The following is a 14,368-nucleotide window of genomic DNA, read 5'->3' as shown; positions in this document are numbered from 1 at the left end:
AACATAGCTGTGTTTGTACAGTCCATCTAGCACTGATTCTGGTTTGCCCATACATGTGTTTTCTTTGATCAAACCTCTAATCTATATATATAAAGCTGAAAAGCCATCTGACCGTCTACAATTCCAATGGTGTCCATCGATTTTCTTGCCAGCTGATGCACGTATCGAAGCGTTGTTTTTTTCCAAACGAAGTGCTCATCATCTAAGAATTACCTCGCTTTTAAAGGAAGCTTCTAACTGCCGTCGTTTGTCATTTACAGCGTGATTAGTGCAAGGGTGTAGACAAAAATTTGCTCGAATTCTTTCTGTAAACTGCATGCAAACCACAAGTAAACACCTATTCCATTCAACTTAAGCATGCATGCCTTTATAAACAACTTATAGGCTCAAGGAAACCAAAGATCACATTTGGTCAAATTGGTAGAGTGTTCGAGTTGGGAGTGTTCAGTCCCTAGATTGAATCCGAGTGGTAACACGGTCTCTCTTTTTTCTTTTTACCTGACCTTTTTGGTTACAACTATTTTTTGCTTCAACAACCTTTTTTGTTACAACCTTGAATTCTGTTTTGGCAACCTTTTTGGTTACACCTTTTTTCTGATACATGTACTGCACATATATGCCATACCATTATTCTCTCACTGGACACCTGCTTACCATCTCTTTTTTTCCAAGTGTTTTTGTCCTTGCAATCGATGCAGCTTTTTACTCTACTGAGGAAGGTATTGAGTTGATGACTAGATATTTACTACATTATGTAGACTAGCATTAATTGCTTCAGTGCTTTGGCCCATTTTTTGTTTTACTTTATTATTAGCTAAGTTAAGTAATTGTAGTCTCAATATCCAGTTTGTTAGGTTAGGTAATGCAAAGGATGCAGCACATGTTGCTGTCATACCTTCAGTGCTGGCCACTAAAAGCTTTAATAAGACTTTAAGTATACAGAAATTAATAGTGTAACTAATGGCATGTAAGGAATGCACAGGTATCAGTCACAATCTATCACCTTACTTCAATGCATAACATATGAAACTGCTGCACCATACCAGTCTTGTAGGACAATGTACACTGATGCTACATGCGTTATGTACAAATTCATTTCTTTTTTAGTCAGTAAGTCAAATGTCATGTAGAATCTGAAATGGTATCATTACCTGTATGGCCTGTATGACAGTTATTACTAACATTGTATTATTGTTTATACCTTTGTGGTAAACATGATGGGATAATATAAGGTATAGCATATAGAGGTAGCTACACCAAGCTCACATTCTTTAAAAGTGACATCACCATACATTTTAAAAGTGACATCACCATACATGCTAAATAGTTACATAAAGGCACTGATGTTTAATGCTTGGTTTCCATTGCTTAGTTAATGTGGAGATGGCTCTGCACATTTAGCACATAACACACACAGTATGGCAAGTGCTGCACTGTGAAGCAGGTACTATAACGGTATGTACAAATTCATGTCTTTTGTAGTCAGCATAAGCGTACATAATAGGACAGGTACTACTTGCACTATTTGTGCCTGTATTGGTAAACACCATAGGATGTTGCTGTAAGACCTTCAGTGCTGGTCACTGTAAAGCAGTGCTGGTCACCGTAAAGTGCTAATAATAAATAATAATAATAATAATATATATACTACAGTTTGATTCTGAGCATTATTGGTGCAACGTTATTTCTGAATGTGCCTTGAAGCATAATTACATTAAACTAAGTTAAAGTATAGACAAGCGATGTTTTGTAGTTTGGTTTCCAATGCTGTGTAGGAATTTTTGTCACTAGATATAGCTACATGATTAAACTTAGTGTAAAGTGCATGACATTGTAAGCAGTCCTGCACCGTAGGGCAGGTACCAGTGCTAGTCCCTACAATAACTTTTAAAGACATGATGTGGACACACTGTAATGTCTGATAAACAAGTTGAGAAAGTGTGCAGAACCATAAGTTCCCTAGGGATGGCATTTTAAACAGAAATCTTTTAGATTCCATTTAGTGCCATGCCCCATTCGCACGTTTATAATCCCAGATGTCTTATAAACAAGGCGTGAAGAGCATTTATAATTGCCAAATGTAGGTGTGAAGAACAAAGTCACTATGGAAGGTGTTTTAAACGTAATCTTCATTTTCTCTATTTTAATAGATTAACCACAAAGGTAAGGTGTATACAAAAGGCAACAAACCTATAGGATTATACCACTAGGCCTGAACCTATTATGATCAAAATTTTACCTATTATTCTTTCCAGAATTTCCCAAAAAATTCTCCTATTATTTTTTTTGTTATTCTTGTATCCAGCCTATTATTCCATAATTATTCTCATACAGTATATATCTGTGGCTAGTCCCTTAGTTTTCAAGATGCTACTATAAGTAGTTTTGTCCAGATTATTAATAGCCATATATGAAGCATTCAACCTTACACATCATTTTTCTATCCATAATAGTTACAGCAGACTTAGAATAGCTATCTACAGTAATAATTCAAGTGTATTTAATTATTAGTGTATTATAATAATTAGAGGTGTACCGATAATCGGATCGGCTATAATACCGGCCACCGATATGGTTAGTTTTTACCAATATCGGTATCAGTACAGAACAGCAGGAGGACCGATATCACTACCGATATTTATACAATAACAATAGTTTGTACATAAACGGATTGTGCATTGGTTATTCATGTGGCTCTTTAGTGCCAGTGGCTTATTGTTCACTCTGAAACAAGCGCTACGCTACGAGAAGCCATATAAATACACACGATTCTATTGTTTGTTGTTGCAAAGCTTATTACAGTCTTTACAAATGAAGCAGTTATAGAGTACCTTGTAATAAAAGGCTTCATGGGAGTATACATAAAAATGTTTGTGGGTGCCTACTTGTCTGGATTGCACAATAGAAACCCAGGCTGTATACCACCACAGGAAGAGTATAGCAATGAATACATGCACATGTTGTCGTAGGGTAGGTAAATGTACACTTTTAACTATAATGCAAATATCGGATCGACTATCGGTTATCGGCTTCTTTTGGTGGCATCAATATCGGATATCGGTACATGCCAAAAACCCATATCGGTACACTTCTAATAATAATATGCTGCAACTACTATATATAGCTACTAAGTTAGGTAGATAATAATGCTCAAAGATTTGAAGAAGATACACTGGTATAAGATGTACAAGTTACAGAATTGCAGATAATCATGTAGTTAAATCCCTGATGCTGGCTGCAGATTGTTAACATGAAATGATCTGACTGCTCTATTAGAGTATTTGAGCGCTCTATTAGAGTATATCGATCTTTTAGAGGCTTTTCAGCTCCTTTCAGCCAGCACTCCTGTCAGCTTTATATCATTTGTAGTAGCTTAACTCTTTCTTCTAGGTAATCAAGAAGAGACACACCCCTACTTCCACCGATTCTCGTGGTTGTCCGATAATTCTAAAATTATGCCTGTAACCATCCTATTATTCCGGAATTATTCTCACGAAATTGGTGATCTATTATTCTCAAGATTATGCTGGCATAATAGGTGCAGGCCTAAAATTTACCACCTACCACCTCTATGTAGTGTGCGCCATGGAGTTTGTGTTGTGGCTTTCATTAATCGTTATGCACATACCATGGTGCATCAAAATTGTAATGGAATATGTGGTTTGCTGGTGACTGTGTATGAACTTCTGTGTTGTGGCTTTCAAGTTTTGTAACAGATTGCTGGAATGTGGTTCGTGGTTTGTCGGTGACTGTGTATGAGTTGGAGTTGTTCCACACAACTTGCACATTGTTCAAATTTCATGGATAAGATGACTGCAAAATCCATGAAATTTTCTTTCCTTGTGGTAAACATACAGCAATCCTATTACAACACGTAACACAGCTTTAATCAACATCAAGACACATTACTAAAAATAGTTTAATACCAGTGATGATTTCTTGGATGTCTGCATGACAGCACAAGATTAAGTGAGACCTGTAAAAGAACAAGTAGGCACTGAACTTCACCCTAAATTAAACACACATGTAACTAACCTGGAACATCAGTCGCAACACCAAAGACACTTGCTTGGATATCTGATGACACAATCATCAACATGTGGGCATTAAATACAATATGCTTAAAATCTGGATACTGGAAAATATCTTTAGAATCACAACATGTAAACTGACAGGGGTATTAGTTTGGTGCCATCATAACAGTACCCCTGATCCAGAAATGATAAACAACCATTTTCCTTAGTACATACATAAACCGACCTGGAAATTCACTACACTCTTGATGTCACTACAGTCGATCCATCTACAGTGACAATTGAGAACTATAAAAAGAACACACAAGATAATACAATTCCTCTGTGACCTGAAATTCATGACTTCCTACCTGGTCCCAACTTATGTACGTATGTACCAAATATATATATATATATATATGGTACCACATACAACTGCTACTGCATACTATGACCAGATTACTTGTAAAAACTGACAGGCGGGCATTAAATACAACACACCCAAAATCTATGTCACTTTTTACACAAATGACACACTTGAAGATTTATAAGTTGGCCTGGCAGTGACCTTATTACACAGTGTCCTGATTAGACAGGTTCCACAACTTCCACTGTACATAAATTTAGTTATTTAGACCAGTATGCAATGTGAATGAGCATTATTTTGTACAAGCATCATGTACATTAGCTTACTTCTTCCACCTACAGTTCCAGGACTTCTGATGATGTCTAAATTGGCACTATAGAGTAACAATACTGAAAGTTATTTCATCTGTACGAGTACACTTTGGCTACAATCCATCCATGAGATAATTCCAAGCCAGATAATACTGGTATTTGCTGCTACTCAAGTTGGTACTATCAATAGTATTCAGCTTGGTCTCAGTGGATTTGCACTATTCAGAGCAGAAATCTATATCGCATACACGCAGTTAATTCGGCAATGTGAGGCAATGTGCACTTTACATACTAGTTTCTTCGCCATCCTCCTTTTGTGACTGAACCTTCACTCCTCTTTTTGTTACGTACGAACCTCCACGACGAGCTGATCGAACTAGTACATCAGTATTCTCGACTCTATATCTGTTTGACTTCTTTAAGCAGTGTACGTATTTTAGTTTCAAATTAAAGTATGCTTCACAACTCCATTGAAATCCAGTTACGCTATGACAACGTTTATTATTCGTACTTTCCCTCTCAAGCAAGCTCTCAAGACAAGGACTGCCTATAAATCACGTATCACGTGTGTTCACTTTTCATTTGGAAGTGTTACTGTACAGGGACTTTCCAAGAAATTTCCCATAAATAGGTCACATGATAATTGCCAGTCAGTGGAACTTATTTATTTTCATTAATGCACCATTGAGCTTGTGTTGTGGCCTTCATTAATCGTTATGCACATACCATGCATGGTGCAACAAAAGTTGCTGGAATGTGGTTCATGGTTTGCCAGTGACTGTGTATGAGCTTGTGTTGCGGCTTTCAAGTTTTGTAATGGATTGCTTGAATGTGGTTCATGGTTTGCCGGTGACTGTGTATATGAGTTGGGGTTGTTCCACACAGCTTGCACAATATTCAAATTTCATGGATGTCTGCATGACGACACAAGATTAAGTGAGACCTGTAAAAGAACAAGCAGGCACTGAATTTAACTTTAAATTTAACACACATGTAACTAACCTGGAACATTGGTCGCAACACCAAAGACACTTGCTTAGATATTTGATGACACAGTCTAGCAGGCACTGAATTAAAGAGAATGTACAAAAAATCAATATTCCAGGTTGGTAGATCCTCATGGCTTAACTATGGAGTGACATGTGTAATAAATGGGCACTAAACAGAATGTAAAACACAATTTTCTTTTCTGCAAGAAATTTTTAATACCTAGTAAGGGCACTACCAGCTCACCTACAAGAGCGTTTCAAGAGATTGATATTAACTTGTTTACATCAAGTACAACCAGTATGTGTGTGAACATGCATGTATAGTGTTTGCACATTTTATGCATGTCTTGTGCTTGTAAGCGTGTGTTTGTATGTAGTGAAATAATAATAGTATGATGTTTGTGATCTCTGTCATAACCCTCAGCAAAGCATCTTGCTCTACAAGTGGCAAACCAAGTTGATAAGTTGTCTTCAGGACACTAAAGCCACTATGGCAGTGGCCGTAGCAGGTTTTATTCATTGATAAGTACAAAATGATTGATATACTCTAATAGAACAGTCACAATAAAATACTCTAATAGAACAGTCATCAAAAATATAGGTGAATATTTACATCTTTGTTTGAAAATACTCCCAGATCCCAGATGAAATCTCAGAGTTACTATTTCAAGGTGGTGGCATTCCCCAAGATCACTTAGAAAAGCATGTTTTGCAAAATACACTTTACACACATCTTTGGTAACCCTGACTGTAGCCATTACTTGGCCTGACCAGTAAATTGCAATAATTTCCACTGGCCCTTGTCTTAATAAATATTAACAGTTACTATAGGAATGTATGTCATATGCTCACCAATTATCAGCAGATTTGTGTTTGGTCGCAACACCTCTACAAGGCAGAATTCATCATACACCTCCATGGCTTGAACATTGAGTCTGTAAATTATACAACTGACAAAAATTAATGATATCTCCCCCTCCCCCCCAAAAAAAAACACCTTTACTGTAAAAAAGGCGTGTCCAAGAAACTACACTGAAGTATCTGTAACCCCATGTAAAAACAGCCCAGCCGTGAAAAGACTCCATGAAATTAACTGGTAACTAAAAAGGCTGATATCTGGAGCTACCAAGAATCAATGTTACTACAACTGACTAAAGATTTACCAAGTCCATGCAAGAATACCTTGGCTGTAAAACAGGCAAATAAAAGTAACTGGCAACCAAAACAGTTGATATATGAAGTAGCCAAGAATAAAAGTTAAGTTGATACAACTAACTACAATTGTGACTGGATCTACGAAAACCGCTCTTAACACACAAGGCAGGAAGTTTGATTTTTTCACACAAACACAAACCTTAATGAATGCACTATCAAGTTTCACTGCCACAGTTGACCAGAGTAAAGTGATCTGCTATTGCTGGCTGCTTTTTTAAAGCACAGTGGCGAGCCGTACGAGTGGTCTGGGGTCTTGATGGAGCCCTGGCCAACCAGGAGATGGCTGTGTGTGACTGTACAGCTCCGTGGTGCTGGACAATGACCTGTGCTGTACATTTCCTTTCATTTTAGCCAGTGCTGAGCCCTGAATGGCCCATAACTTGGCCTTATTCACCCCCAACACGTTTCTTTTCAATTTTTGAACACCATCTTGCCCGCCTTCCAGGGCCCTCGCCTCCCACCCTTGTGGAGCTCGCCTGATACAGACAATCTCAGTTTAAAAACTATCTAAAATGGCAGGAAATTTAGCTGTTGACTACTTCTTCACTGGATGATCAGGAAGGTAAGAAAATGTTGTAAAACGTGTGAAAATTTGGTATGTGTAGCTACCACCATTGGCCAGCTACAACACTCTGAATATTTAAAACTGACGTTTCTTGATACCTTTAAATGGGCGATAAGACTGGTTTTCCCGGAGACAGTCACAATTATTAACTTGCAACATTGAATCTTAATCATTCAACTGTGTTCTATACATTCACCTTTGCTACATCCTAAAGTAATTCTTTGTAACTCTAATTGGCTGCTAAAGAAAAAAAGCCAAATTACCAGCCAATTAGAGTTACAAAGAATTACTTTAGGATGTAGCAAGGATGAATGTGTAGAACACAGTTGAATGATTAAGATTTAATGTTGCAAGTTAATAATTGTAGTTAGTTATTAACTTAACTTTTATTCTTGGCCGTTTCAGGTATAAGCTGTTTTGGTTGCCAGTTACTTTTATTTGCCTTTTTTACAACCAAGGTATTCTTGCATGGACTTGGTAACTCTTTGGTAATCATAGTCAGTTGTAGTAACATTGATTCTTGGCCGCTCCAGATATCAGCTCTTCCAGTTACCAGTTAATTTCATGGAGTCTTTTTCTACAGTTGAGCTGTTTATACATGAGGTTATAGATATTTCAGTGTAGTTTCTTGGATGCATCTTTTTTTTACAGCAATAGGTGTTTTTGGGAGGAATAACATATTACTAGTTACTTTTAAACTGAAGTAATATATAACTGTAACGTGTTTAATCGTAGTGGCATGCAGTAATAAGTAATATAGCACTTTTTAAAAGTAGCAGCCCAACACTGCTGCAGGTAACTTGTTTGTAGCTAAACTCTCTACAGGGTGACTTGTTTGTAGCTGAACTCTCTGAAGTGTGAATTTTTTGTAGCTAAATTTTTTTTGGGGTGCCTTGTTCAACACTGAATTCTCTACAGGGTGATTAGTTTGTAGCTGAACATTCTACAGAATGATTTGTTGGTAGCTGAATGCTCTATTGGGTGGTTTTTTTTGTAGCTGAACTCTCCACAAGGACTTTGTTTAAAGGGTGGCTTGTTTGTGTCTGAACCTTCCAAATGGGAATTTGTTTGCAGCTGAACTCCCTACAGGGTGGCATGTTTGTAGTTAAACTCTCTACAGGATGATTTGTTTGTGGCTGAACTTTCCACAGGGTGATGTTCTAGCTGAATTCTGTACCAGGTGACTTGTTTGTAGCTGAATACTCTACCGGGTAGCTTGTTTGTAGCTGAACTCTCTACTGGGTGACTTGTTTGGAGCTGAATTCTCTACATAGTGACTTGTTTGTAGTTGAACATGGTACTGGGTGCCTATTTGTAGCTGAAATCTCTACACGATGGTTTGTTTATTACTGAACTATCTGCAGGGTGATTTGTTTGTAGCTGAACTCTCTACAGGGTGACTTGAACTCGAGGACTTTTTGTAACTGAACTCTACAAGTGACTTGTTTGTGGCTGAACTCTCTATAGCTTATTCATAGCTGGTCTCTCCACAGGGTGATATGTTTGTAGTTGAACTATCTCTACTAGGTGTCTTGTTTGCAGCAGAGCTCTGTACAGGGTGACTTTTTTGTAGCTGAACTCTATACAGAGTAGGGTGACTTTTTTGTAGCTGAACTCTGTACAGAGTGACTTGTTTGTAGCTGAACTCTGTACAGAGTGACTTGTTTGTAGCTGAACTCTCTATGGGTGATATGCTACAGGGTGACTTTTTGTAGCTGAACTCCCCACCATATAATTTATTGTTGCTGAACTCTCTATTGGGTGATTTGTTGCAGCTGAGTTTTCCACAGAGTGAATGTTTGTAGTTGAAATCTCTACAGGATGACTTGTTTGCTGCCAAAGTATCTCTAGGGTAACTTTTTTAAAAGCCAAACTCTATAGGTGACTTGTTTGTGGCTGAACTCTCTACAGAGTGATTGGTTTGTACCTCATCTCTCCACAGGGTATGTAGCTGAAATCTCTACAGGGTGACTTGTTTGTGGCTCAACTCTCCACAGGGTGATTTGTTTTCTAGCTGAAGTATCTACAGGGTGACTTGTTTGTAGCTGAACTCTCTGCAGGGTGACTTGTTTGTGGCTGAACTCTCCACAGGGTGACTTGTTTGTATCTGAAGTCTCTACAGAGTGACTTGTTTGTAGCTGAACTCTTTAAAGGGTGATTTGTTTGCAGCTGAACTCTCCAGGATGACTTGTTTGTAGCTGAACTTTCTATAGGGTGATTTGTTTGTAGCTGAACTCTCTGCAGGATGACTTCACTGTAGCTGAATTCTTTACAGGATGACTTGCTTGTGGTTGAACTATCTCTCTACATGGTTTAGATGAAAGTTCTAATAGAGCGACGTATTGCATAGCTGAATGATCTATTAGGGTGATGCACTATTAGAGTATCTTGATCGTGCACTTGTTACACCTAGTTGACTTTCATAGTGTGACTCAGTGGTTTTAGTCTGATTTCTTGTAAACCACTGAAAAAAGCATTCTAAAATAATCAATCTACCTCTCTACCTATTTTCAGCTTATTCCATTAGCTAGTTTGCCTGGTAGGGGTGGCAAGTAATACTTTTTTATTAACAAAACTCAACCATGCACTTTTTACACATGGTTGACATTTTAGTTATAACTCCATGACTGTTAGTGCGATTTCTTTCAAACCACAAAAGGTTGCACTATGATAGTCACTATATGTACAGACTGATTTTCAAGTTATTCCATCAAGCGGTTTACCCTGGAGGCATGACAACAAATCGCCTCTGGATTTTTGAAACATTTTGCATAACTCCCTTGTTCTTTGTCTGATCTGTACCAAAATTGTACTGTAATTGTGCAGTATTAAGCTCTTACTGCCTTCCAAATTTTAAGTACATTGACCAAAGCATGTGCGAAAAGAAGAAACATTTTGAAGGTACGTATCTCAGTGATGGATGGGCAGATTCACTTCAAATTTGGAATGAAAAGTGTCGTAACCTGTGGAAGTTTCCACAGCAAAAATGGTTAATTTCCATCCAGCCATTATTAAGCTATAGATGCGTGAAAACGGTGTTTTCTTGGTTGCTGTAAAATACACACTTGTCTGTCGCATGCCCACACTGGCTTTATTTGGCCACACGATACACTATTGTGTGTCTTGATACTTGTGCCCAAAAAATTGCATTAATGTAGTAGCTGGCCCTCATTTTTTAAAGACCTAAAATACAGTATGTGTGGCAGTGTGTCCCTACAATGGCCACTCGATGTCAACAATTATGTCACCTGTTACTATAATATATACACATTTAGGAAACAGTGTTTCACTATCTGATCGTGACTTTGTCATGCACAAATACATCAGTAAGAAAGCATCTTCAAAGTCACAGAAGAAACTATATACAATGGATGAAGATGATATGGTTTGTTGTTGACTCAAACTCTAACTGTTTGTATGTACTCACTATATATAGTTGATAATGTGGCGTCAATCACAGTATTCCAAGTTCAGTCATGAAAATACTCGTAAGTTTTAATGTACTTATAATGAAGCACTTGTAAAAGCTTTATTTGATATTTGATAGTGCTAATAGACCACATAGTGTGTGTGGCAGAAGGAGATGCATTTTCAGATGAAATAATGAGATCATTTTCTATATACTTTGATGAAGAGCGTGAGCGTAAGTACTGCTTCTCAACATATATACTATTAAAACTAATCAAAAATTGCCTAACTATTAATCTCCAAGAGTTTGAAATCTCTCAGCTATAGGAACTCTGGAGAATGATATTTCTTTTCACTGTTTATTAACATTGTATTTCCAGAGAATATGTGTAAACTGTGGCACAGTCTTTCTAAATCATTCTTCTACTTGCATTCAAAAGCTCACTATAAGGCATACAGTAAAGTCTAAAATAGATACTGTACATTTAATTAATAAAAATGCTTATTAGTAGAAATTTCTATTGTTATATATTATACACTTACTAGTGTTAAATCTGTTCCATATATATAGTACAGCTCACAGGTAACGTCGAATGTACACGCATGATGCACGTGAGGTGCGCTCAAGTGACCCACGTGGATACAGCTAGGCTACAGTAATGTTCCACGATAGGAAGCATTACTCGAAAGCATCATGTAAAATGAGATAACAAGACTCACCTATGGTGTTGGGAGGCAGCGCTGGCTCGGTTCCTCCAGCTGTGAGGTCTCCTGTTGCAATGCTTGTGTTGTACTGAATACTTGGTCACTTAGTTACTGACTTGACCTATCACAGACTAGTCAGTACAGTAGGACTTCCATTATCCAAACACCTGTGTGCCAGCTGAATCGCAAAAGTGTTCAGATAAGTGAATTTGTTCGGATAAATGAAGCCCATTGATTTATATACAGAGCTCTGTTGAACTACTCTAATAGAACATACACCTGTGACGAAATACTCTAATAAAACATACACCTGTTGACAAAATATCCTAATACAACAGTCACTGCTACTGTTCGGATGATCGAGGGTTTGTATAATCGAAGTTCAGATAATCAAGGTCCTACTGTACTGTAGCTAGCAGTAACTACCGTAGACCTAGATGGATTGGTTGCCAACTAATGCCACAGGAACCCCAGTTTGTGCATTTTCAAATTCATATTTTCTTTATCTAGATAACCAAAGGAATAGTTAACTGAAGTTTCAACTCTAGAGAAAGAAACAACCATTACTTACAAATGTGTTGTGTCCTTGGGCACACATGGGCCATTTCAAAGTTACAGCACTATAAAGTGGCAACAGCAAAAAATCGATCTGTACAGTGACAATAATTATAGGCACTTAATAAAACGATCATAACGTATGAATGCAGTCCTCCACCAAGATGCAACTTGCACCATCGAATTCTCCATGAACAAGCAAAATCCATTGCTGGGTAAGTTTTGTCTTCCAGGCCGTTCCTACAGGGAACCGGTGAAAGCGAATGAATGTGAGAAAAACGATAGTGAACCACTTGTCCAACAAAAGGCAGACAAACACTGATATCTTCTGTCTCCTTGGGAGTACTTACACGAAACAAAGGTTTTGGAACTGCTCTTGCTTTGGGGATCACGATGCTACCAAGGTTTTTGGTGCTTACACTAGAGCTCCACCACCAATGGATTTAGTGCAAGTGGAGTCCTGCTTGTCCGAGTAACATGCTGGCAGCATTAGTCTGATCTATTTTCACTTGTGCAGCATGTGCCATTCTTTGTGCTGGGGGTGGTAGGCAAGGGCAGTCCATCAAGCCCAGGTCAAAAATTTCTTTTAAAAAATAGAAAAGGTTTTTGGTGTTATCACTTTCCTTCATTGTGAAACAAGCTAGGATCTGCAAACCAAATAATCAATTTTTAAAAATCAATCTCTCTACTAATGTGAGATGTTCATCGTAGTATACCATTGCTAGATCCACCATGAAACTGGATACACAATTGTTGTCTTCACAGAAATATCACTTTTTGTATCTCACGATATGCAAATTTTATTTTTAAAATTTCATGCTCCACACAAAGGCCCAGATGAAACTTGCTACTTAGCCAGATCTTATCTAGAGTTGTTGTAGTTAAAAAGTACAACAGCAGTAAGCAAAAGATTTACTACATTCGTGGTACAGGGTTGCTTTCTTTTAAAAATTACAAAATGAAATACAAACTTTCAAATTCAAGCTTGTCTATGCATCCATAGTCTGTTAACTTATTTCCTAATCCAGGTAGAGACCAGACTTTTTTTTTAGAAAAAACTTATAACTTGGGTGTCATGTGTAATGTATGGCTTCAACAACCATTTAAAACTGGACCATATAGTTGCAAAGGTTCATGCACATTTTGTAACATGATGTACAGTGCATGAGGATAAGCAAGGCCTTAGCTAGGAAAGAAATTTATGCAATCAAAAATGTACTGTAAGTATTTAGACAAACAATGGTATGTAGAGTTCTCTTTGATGTGTGAATCCGGAGGTCTCTTACTTACAAAGAAACCAGAACTAAAGAAGCCTGTTACTTTCTTGATAGCATAATCATACAGTACGGTAGCACTATATAGTAGGGATTATATAATAGTTGTCCATGTTACAGCTACTATGCAATTCATAGCAGGCTAATAGTCCATGTTGAGTGATCAATCACCCAAGCAAATAGTTCAACCACTAAATATATCAAGACTCATGGTAGTGAGGCACGCGGCCAAGAAACTACAAAGCACACGCCCAATTAAAAGAAGCACGGCCACAACTGTGAGTTATTTACGTGTAGGGACGGTTTTGCAATATTAGCCCTGGATTATGCAACATCTCTCAATAGATTTGTATTGCGTTACGTAATAAAAAATCTTTTTTTGTCGTAGTAGTAGTAGTTTTCTTGCGACCGGTATTAAAACACATATTTAGACATATTTCACTTTATTTCTCAACCTTGTGTTACACCTAGCGTCACCTTATACCAGTCAACTTACCTGTGTTTGTACATTTCATCTAGCACTGACATTATTTAATCCTGGTTTTTTCATACGCGTATTTTCTTTGATCAAACCTCTAATTCCTACAATAACTTTAAAAGACACGATGTGGACACAAGCCCTAATGTAATGTCTGATAAACAAGTTGTAAATCCGTGTAGAGCCGTAAGTTCCCTAGGGAAGGCATTTTAAGCAGAAATCTTTTAAACTCCATTTAGTGCCATGCCTCATGCGAGCGTTGATAATTGGCAGTTGTCTTATAAACAAGGTGTGAAAGCATCAAGAACATACAGTCACTAGAGAAGGTGTTCCAAGCATAATTCTTGTTGCCGCACCACACATGGTGTATTAAAATTGTTTTGTAAAACTTCCGGTGGTGCTCAAACCAGCTTGTCACATAGCATTATCCACCCTAACAGCAAGTAGTCACTCCCATTGTGGCTTTCATCATGCATGTCACTTAATTA

At 37.6% G+C, this 14,368-nt stretch overlaps 1 protein-coding gene across 5 annotated transcripts in view; it reads left to right on the top strand.

Annotated features, from left to right (window-relative positions):
• Positions 1-14,368, top strand: part of LOC136250290 (1-phosphatidylinositol 4,5-bisphosphate phosphodiesterase delta-4-like) — a 94,923-nt gene that overhangs the window by 38,716 nt on the left and 41,839 nt on the right. For all 5 annotated transcript variants that reach the window (XR_010698488.1, XM_066042477.1, XM_066042476.1 and 2 more), the window contains 3 exons: positions 10,736-10,845; positions 10,897-10,948; positions 11,008-11,103. Coding sequence is in view for 4 of the 5 variants with exons in the window: in XM_066042477.1 (XP_065898549.1) it covers positions 10,736-10,845; positions 10,897-10,948; positions 11,008-11,103 (258 nt within the window). In the remaining variant the exon portion in view is untranslated. The remainder of the gene's footprint in view (positions 1-10,735; positions 10,846-10,896; positions 10,949-11,007; positions 11,104-14,368) is intronic.

The sequence above is a fragment of the Dysidea avara genome, chromosome 3 (assembly GCF_963678975.1).
Source record: "Dysidea avara chromosome 3, odDysAvar1.4, whole genome shotgun sequence".
NCBI classification, from domain to species: Eukaryota; Metazoa; Porifera; class Demospongiae; order Dictyoceratida; family Dysideidae; genus Dysidea; species Dysidea avara.
Note: the sequence above shows the minus strand (reverse complement) of the source record. Positions and strands in the feature narration are given on the sequence as shown.